This window comes from Vitis riparia, chromosome 18, assembly GCF_004353265.1.
Source record: "Vitis riparia cultivar Riparia Gloire de Montpellier isolate 1030 chromosome 18, EGFV_Vit.rip_1.0, whole genome shotgun sequence".
Lineage (NCBI taxonomy): Eukaryota > Viridiplantae > Streptophyta > Magnoliopsida > Vitales > Vitaceae > Vitis > Vitis riparia.
In genome coordinates this window covers 39,244,644-39,253,174 of record NC_048448.1, presented here as the reverse complement: position 1 = coordinate 39,253,174, position 8,531 = coordinate 39,244,644, and the positions used below count along the sequence as shown (strand labels likewise).

The 8,531-nt window shown below is 36.3% G+C and overlaps 1 protein-coding gene across 2 annotated transcripts; it reads left to right on the top strand.

Moving 5' to 3' along the window:
- Positions 1–3,684: 3,684 nt before the first annotated feature.
- Positions 3,685–7,163, top strand: LOC117906412 (wall-associated receptor kinase-like 8). 2 transcript variants are annotated; one of them, XM_034819426.1, is made up of 4 exons: positions 3,685–3,742; positions 3,913–4,994; positions 5,098–5,247; positions 5,690–7,163. In XM_034819426.1, exons 2-4 carry the CDS (start codon positions 4,157–4,159, stop codon positions 6,910–6,912), a joined length of 2,211 nt encoding a protein of 736 aa, XP_034675317.1. In that variant the 5' UTR covers positions 3,685–3,742; positions 3,913–4,156; the 3' UTR covers positions 6,913–7,163. The 2 variants fall into 2 exon arrangements, with proteins under 2 accessions (XP_034675317.1, XP_034675318.1); XM_034819427.1 differs by lacking the exons at positions 3,685–3,742; positions 5,098–5,247 and having other exon boundaries at positions 3,750–4,994.
- Positions 7,164–8,531: the final 1,368 nt, after the last annotated feature.

The window sequence follows — 8,531 nt, the reverse complement described above, 5'->3', positions numbered from 1 at the left end:
AACTAACAATATATATTTATACAATCTTATGGGACATAATGTCATGGGTGTAATTGTTAAATCCCAAATTAGATAGGGAAAAAATTATTAATGTTATATATATATATATATATATATTTGGGTTCCTTTTAACATATGTTTTAAAACTATGAGAACCCATTGCTTTATACCATTTTCTATATGGAATAAATCATCCCCTTGTTTCACAACATAAATAGCCATTTTACATATTGTTTTGTTAGGAATTATTTGAAACAAGACTCGACTCCAAAACATGACTTTCCAATGCTGTCATACATGACTTTGATCACCAGCCTGCCTAAACTCACGAAAAACAAACAAACAACAAAATATAAAATAAAGTCAAAGTTTGATCACTTGACCAAGTTTTATATTTTCTTGCAGCAAACTCTATCTACAGAACATATAACTCCAATTCACACCTTGAATCACAATTTTCGAGTCGGCTTCCACTTCATTGATATACACCCAACTCCTTTAAGGTCACACATGCATATGCAAAGAACCTTTCCCTCGAGCCAATGCCTTGACCATAATCATCCTTACCTTGTAAAAATTATGTGCCGCTTCCTAGCATATAATGAAGGGTTTTACCGATGAAATATATATATATATATTCAATCAAACAAACTATCATCTACAAGAGAATAAGGAACTCATATTAGTCATTAAGTAATTGTTATTAAGTGATCGGAACTTTGTACTTTATGAACGTTGTACCTTATCTATATTAATTGACTGTAGCACACCTAACTCAAGAATTTGTGCTGTCACGCCCCAAGACACACTCCAAGGGCGTGACGGTCATTTCACACCTCAAACCCGAAGGCTTAAAGTATAATCTGACTCAAACAATCATATTGTAACTGGATGTTACCAATTACCAAATACCTGTTCAGAGTAGCAGAACAAAATCTAAAATCCTTAAATTCAATTTCCAAATAACTTCCAAATATCAAATGATCCAAATGAACATAACTAACAGTTAAAACAAAATCCAACATAAAATCCTAAGTCAAATTCTAATGATGACTATTCCTCAGCCTAGCCATCACTCCTCACCCGAACTAAGAGTACCTGAAAATTTTTCAACAATTGGGAATGAGCTCACAGCCCAATAAGGAATATTAATGCAATTCATGGATCAAATATTTTCATTTCAAATAAGAGATATCATTTTTTTTTCTCATCAAATATCAGAGTTTCAAAAATACTAATATATTCAAAATTCAACCAACCATTTTCATATCAAATTCAAACACTTTCACATAAAATTCAATCAAATTCATTCAATTTTCATTACTCTGGTTATCAAATATCAAATGCCCAGTTAGGTGGGACTTTTCAAATGGGTGGCTAGCCTCAAATTGTTCCTGGTGGAAGGAACCAAACACTACTAGTACTAGTAACCTCTAACCAAACCACTAGAGGCTGGGGTCCAAATCAATTACATTCCCACCATGAAATGTAAAGGTCAACTATTATATCCCGTTGACATGGCCGAATAGTCAACTATTATATCCCGTTGACAAGGGCCAAATAAACCAGAGTGATGTTTTTGTTCAAGTAAATTTACACAACATAATATCTCCGTATTTTGTGTCATAAATAAAACAAAATATTCCAACATAATATTTAGTGCAAAACAGTTTGATCCATGCATGGTAACAAAATATCATTTTCTTTTCCACAATTCAAAATAACATATAAAATAATTTAATTTTATAAATATTGCATTAACTTCCCTATTTAATTAAATAAGGAATAGAGTAATTAAATTATTACTTTGTTAATCAGAAATATTAATCTTAACATTTAGAAATTTTTAGGATTATCAGATTTATATTTTGAGGTAAATAGTAATAGTGGTCTTTTTATTGTGTTAGGTGAGGAGTAGACTTTTCAGGGTTATTTTTCTTTCAAGGTCTTTGCACATTTTGAGGTAAGGGAAGTTAATGCAATATTTATAAAATTAAATTATTTTATATGTTATTTTGAATTGTGGAAAAGAAAATGATATTTTGTTACCATGCATGGATCAAGCTGTTTTGCACTAAATATTATGTTGGAATATTTTGTTTTATTTATGACACAAAATACAAAGATATTATGTTGTGTAAATTTGAATACTTGAACAAAACATCACTCTGGTTTATTTGGCCCTTGTCAACGGGATATAATAGTTGACTATTCGGCCATGTCAACGGGATATAATAGTTGACCTTTACATTTCATGGTGGGAATGTAATTGATTTGGACCCCAGCCTCTAAGGGTTTGGTTAGAGGTTACTAGTACTAGTAGTGTTTGGTTCCTTCCACCAGGAACAATTTGAGGTTAGCCACCCATTTGAAAAGTCCCACCTAACTGGGCATTTGATATTTGATAACCAGAGTAATGAAAATTGAATGAATTTGATTGAATTTTATATGAAAGTGTTTGAATTTGATATGAAAATGGTTGGTTGAATTTTGAATATATTAGTATTTTTGAAACTCTGATATTTGATGAGAAAAAAAAATGATATCTCCTATTTGAAATGAAAATATTTGATCCATGAATTGCATTAATATTCCTTATTGGGCTGTGAGCTCATTCCCAATTGTTGAAAAATTTTCAGGTACTCTTAGTTCGGGTGAGGAGTGATGGCTAGGCCGAGGAATAGTCATCATTAGAATTTGACTTAGGATTTTATGTTGGATTTTGTTTTAACTGTTAGTTATGTTCATTTGGATCATTTGATATTTGGAAGTTATTTGGAAATTGAATTTGAGGATTTTAGATTTTGTTCTGCTACTCTGAACAGGTATTTGGTAATTAGTAACATCCAGTTACAATATGATTGTTTGAGTCAGATTATACTTTAAGCTTTCGGGTTTGAGGTGTGAAATGACCGTCACGCCCTTGGAGTGGGTCTTGGGGCGTGACAGAGTGGTATCAGAGCCGATCCCCGACCCCGGTGTGGGGGTTTGTTTGGCTCCGTAAGGGGTGTTTATTTGTTTGACCCCGCAATCCCATGGGACACAACGAGGACGTTGTGTCTAATGGGGGGTATTTGTGATGTCCCACATCGGATAGGGGAGCAAGTTCCTGGCGTTATATATGTAGAGACTTCTCTTAACCAAGTAGACGCGTTTTAAAGCCGTGAGGGCCCCTTTGGGCCCAAAGCAGACAATATCTACATGGTCGGGTGCGGGTAGTTACATGTGCAGCATGCCCTTTGCTACCCCAAGAGAAAGCTCATGGAAAGAGCATCAAACTTAGGCCTGCAGTCACTATTGAGGCGGCACGCGCACCTTTTTATATTGCTTGAAGATAACAAAGACAGAAATATCTGGGATTACTCGTCCTCATTGGAGCTCCTTCTCCGAACTTTATCTCACAATCCATTGACCCAGAGCTGCCTAATGCCTAAGAACTAAGAGTTGAAAGAGACACAAAGAATTGAATTTTGCACCGGCAGAAACAAAAAGTGACAACTTTCCCTACAAAAGGGGCCCTTAATCAATAATCAATTATCGTTTGTCATGTTTGCACCACTTTCACGTTTGGGGGATTTTTTTGGCAGGACTTTCTCGGGAAATAAAATCTCTTAGCTCTCTTGGTATATATAACTCCTTTTTGCTTGTGATCACAGAAGGGTAACTGAATATATCGCTTCAAGGACAAAATTGTTGCAATTAGGGGCGAGAGGGGAAGCTTATTTTGTGAGAATTTTGTATTGTATGTCTCTAAAATCGCATTTTAAATAGTACGAAAATTGACATGACTCATTTTTATAGCAACTGTGATTTTTGTTTTCTTTCTTTTTGACATCAGCTTAGGTCGCTCATGATCATTTCATTGAAAACCATAAGAAATTTGAAGAGAAGTATTTTTTATTTTCATGGCAGCCATGCAGTGTCTGAACGAGATGGCTTCATCGTTGGTGGCAGCGGCTGAAGACTGAAGATGGTAGCCTCCCCAAATTGTAGGTGTGGTAACGTGTGGATGTGATTGGTTCCTAATTGTAGGCTCAGTGCTCTCCGGGCCATCCCCACAAAGTAAAAATCACGGTGCTTTGATATATACCAGCAGACACGGTGTGCTTCAGAAGAGCAGCTGACTTTTGATTAGAAGCTGAAAATAAGTTGTGAGATGAGGATGAAGCCGTGGTTGTTGCTGATGCTGCTCATATGGCCATGGATCGAAGAAGGAATTAGTAAAACACCAGCATTCTCGCTTGCAGAGTCGAACTGCAGTTACCAATGTGGGAAAGTAATGATTCCTTACCCATTTGGAATTGGAAATGCTGAATGTGCTAAGGACAAGAATTTCCTTCTCAAGTGCAACAATGGTCAGCCATTTTTGCTTCAAAACATTCCTGTTCTTGGTATATCACTGGCACAAGGCACAGTTACTGTTAGCCTTCAAAGTGCATCTGAACGCAATAAGAAGCATACTCTGACTGATAAAATATTCTATGGTGGATTCAACCTGGAAGGCAGCCCATTTATGTTGTCCAACTCAAACAAGTTCATAGTTCTCGGTTGCAATGTAACGGCTTTTATCACTGAAGGCAAGGAGTTGCGTAGCGGGTGTATCACTTTCTGCAATGAAGATGGGAATCCAGATGAACTTGGCTCCTGCTCTGGCATTGGATGCTGCAAGACCTCAATTCCAAATCATCTCAAGAGCTTGAACGTCTCACTCTTTAACCTAACTTTTTCGGATACCAGTAGCTCTGGCCTGCACATGTTCTTGGCTGCAAGAGGGACATTCAATTTTTCAGAAACAAATCTGTCTGAGCACCTCAACCGGACTATAAATTCGCAGGTGGACCTTGATTGGGTGGTGGGAGAAAAGACTTGCAAGGAAGCTCAAGCCAACTGCGGCAAGAACACTGTTTGCTCAGACTCTACCAATGGCCCTGGATATCGCTGCTTCTGCAAACCGGGATTCTCGGGAAATCCCTATCTTCCTAATGGTTGCGAAGGTAGTCCTCACCATCCAACTCATCTAGTCCTGGTTTCTTAGATATCACATGAACATTAACGAACATGATTATTAACTTAATTTACATATCTCTCTACATTTAGACATTGATGAGTGCAACGAACCAAATATATACCAGTGTGAAGGTATTTGCCGGAATACAGTTGGGAACTACAGTTGCCGCTGCCCATTTGGAATGCATGGTGAAGGGAAAGTGGCTTGCAGAGGACACCATGCTGCTACTGTATTCTTAGGTAATGCCCTTTCCTCTTCATGAAAAGCATTAAGTCCAATATTCCCAGAGTAATGTTTTGCAAATGATGCCATGTTCATGTTATTTAGAAATGTCTATTTCACCTTATATTATTGGTCTTGAATTTTTCTTGAGAATTAAACTTTTCATCATATAGTCTGAGGAAGATATCCATTCAATTCCACCACATTCCAACGCGCATACTATATATGTATATATTGAAATCTCAAAACTATGTAGTTTCATTATCACTTCAGATAAAATTAAAGTATCTAGTATTTGAAAGTGCATAGTTGAAGGAGATATGGTAAGAGAACTCCCTAATTTCAGCATATTTGACTCATGTGGCCGATCTTTGTCTCATAAATTTAGAAAAAAATTAGTTTAATGAATTTACTCATGAGTAACAATGGGGTGCTTCCATTTCTATCTTTTGCGTGCAGGCATAGGCTTAAGCCTTGGATTCTTATTGGCACTTTCAGGGCTTTTTCGATTGTATTTACTGGTTCATGAACAGAACAGCATCAAACTGAAAAGGAAATTTTTCAAGAGAAATGGTGGCTTATTGCTGGAGCAACAGATCTCTTCAGACAAAGGGAAACTCGAAAAAATAAAAATTTTCACTTCGGAGGAGTTGGAGAAGGCCACAGATCACTACAATGACAACCGAATCCTTGGGCAAGGAGGCCAAGGTATTGTTTACAAAGCAATGTTACCGGATGGAAGCCTTGTAGCTGTGAAGAAGTCCGAAATGATGGATGAAGGTCAAATTGAACACTTCGTCAACGAGGTCGTAATACTTTCGCAGATCAACCACAGACATGTTGTGAAACTGTTAGGTTGCTGTTTAGAAACTGAGGTTCCTCTACTAGTATATGAGTATGTCTCCAATGGAACCCTTTCTGACCACATCCATGCTCAGCTGGAGGAGGCTCCAATGAAATGGGCAGATCGGTTCAGAATTGCTAAGGAAGTTGCAGGAGCAATAGCCTATATGCATTCAGCAGCTGCTGTACCAATCTATCATAGAGACGTCAAGTCCAGTAATATACTCTTAGACGAGAAATATAGAGCAAAATTGTCTGATTTTGGGATTTCAAGGTCTGTCCCAACCGGAAAAACTCACTTGACCACATCGGTACAAGGCACGTTTGGGTACTTGGATCCTGAGTACTTCCAGTCATACCAGTGTACAGCAAAGAGCGATGTTTACAGCTTTGGAGTAGTTCTTGTTGAGCTCTTGACAGGACGAAGGCCAATATCCATGGTTAGATCAGAGGATGATATGGGCTTAGCTGCACACTTCATATCATCAGCAAAGGAGAATCATCTCTTGGATGTATTGGATCCACAAGTTGTGTTGGAGGGAGAAAAGGAGGAGCTATTAATTGTTGCTAACCTTGCACTGAGATGCTTGAAGTTGAATGGAAGGAAAAGGCCAACAATGAAAGAAGTTGCTTTGAAGCTTGAAAATCTGAAAAACCGACGAAAGCGCCTGCTTGCTGATCAACAAGAACATCAAGATGGAGATTACTCCATAATTGAACCATCAAGAAGGTTGGACGTTAGTGCAGTTCCAATGAAGGCTAGGAGGTTGGAGAGAAGTGATGAATTGGAGCTAGACATCCAGGAGCTAATGATTAAGTCAACATTTTTGACATGCTGAAAGATGAAATTAACTTTGGTTTGTATCTCCATTGGGAGCAGCTATGCCTGCATTCTTAGTGCATATATATCACCAATGGAACTGTAATCCTTTTCATTTGTAACGTATAGGAACAACATGGCCAAAATAGGATTCGGGTTTTAATAAATTTGGCTTAATAATTTGCAGCATTGTGCATTTCAAATTCCAGTACTGCTTGAACTATTTAATTAATGAGAGCACTTGTATCTAAAAGTGTCTGAAATTCTTAATTTTAACCAGTTGCTAATTCAATAAAAATTTCTATTAATAGAAAATATAGTAGAACGAGAATTGCTATTGTAGATAGTGAGACAGAGAGTACATGCGTGGTGGAGAGAAAAACTTGAGATATTTCAAGTTTTGGGTTTATGTTTTAGATATAGTGTTTTTATTAGAAATGTTTCTATTAGATACGCTTTCAAGAAAGATCATTTAGGTGGTATTTATTTTTTTACTTAATTTTAAATAGAATTTTAATGCTTAATAATGTTAAGTCTTAGACTGTTTGTTTTTGTAATATTTTATTTCTATTAAATATTAAAAGGTAAAGAAAAATCAGTATATTATTTTTTTTATTTAGAAAAAGTCAAATATTTTGATTTTTTCTATCAACAAAAAGTTTATAATAAATCATAAAAAAGTAGAAAAACAAACTACTTAAATTTAAAAGCAAATTACTTTTAGCAAAAAACTAAAAAAACAAATACTCTCTCAGTGTTTGGATATTAAAAAAAAAAAGGTACTTTTAATAATGCTTTTTGTAATGTATTATATAATATGAAAGTGACTTTTGCATTATTTTTATAACTTGATGGGATTGGTTAGTCCAACCGGTCGGACCGTTGATCGGACCTGGTTTGATGGAATGGGCCACTTGGGAGTTGAACCGTTCGTCCAACCGGATGAGCTGGCTAGTTTCCAATGACCCGGTCAACCTGTGTTTGACCCAAAACACATGGCCCTTTTTTTACCCTCATTCTGGCCCAATCTATCAGCATTCAACCTGTGTTTGACCCAAAAACACATGGGCCTTTTTTTGCCCTCATTCTGGCCCAATTTATCAACATGCAGCCCATCCGTCTGAGCCTCCAGCCAGCTTGCAAGAGTAGTTCATGTGGAATGTATTTATTCTGCATACGGAGTTCATGATATTCAATTGATTAAAGGGAATTAAATTATAGTCTATGACCAAAGAGTTTTCATAATAATAACATAACCTACTTGACTAAAAATATCAAGATTAGGTTCAAAGGGACAATTGACTTATAAATGACTAAGAGAAGCATTAGAGAGATAATCTCTCTTACCTATTCTTATGATATGAAATAGTGTTATTTGTAGCATGAATTGGTTTAAACTTTGCTTTTGATAAATCCTATAGCTTTGAAAACCAAATGAGGTATGACAAGATGCTCTTAATAAGAATCACATATTTGAGTGTGAATGAGGCTATTTCTATGACAATTAAGGTTGAAATTCTGTTGAGAACTTGTAAAACTACGATTTGTGCAATTAAGGCTGAAATTCTCTTACTAACTCAAAACTAAGATTTGTGCATTGCCAAAATGAACACAACCATGAGAATCAATGATTTTCAA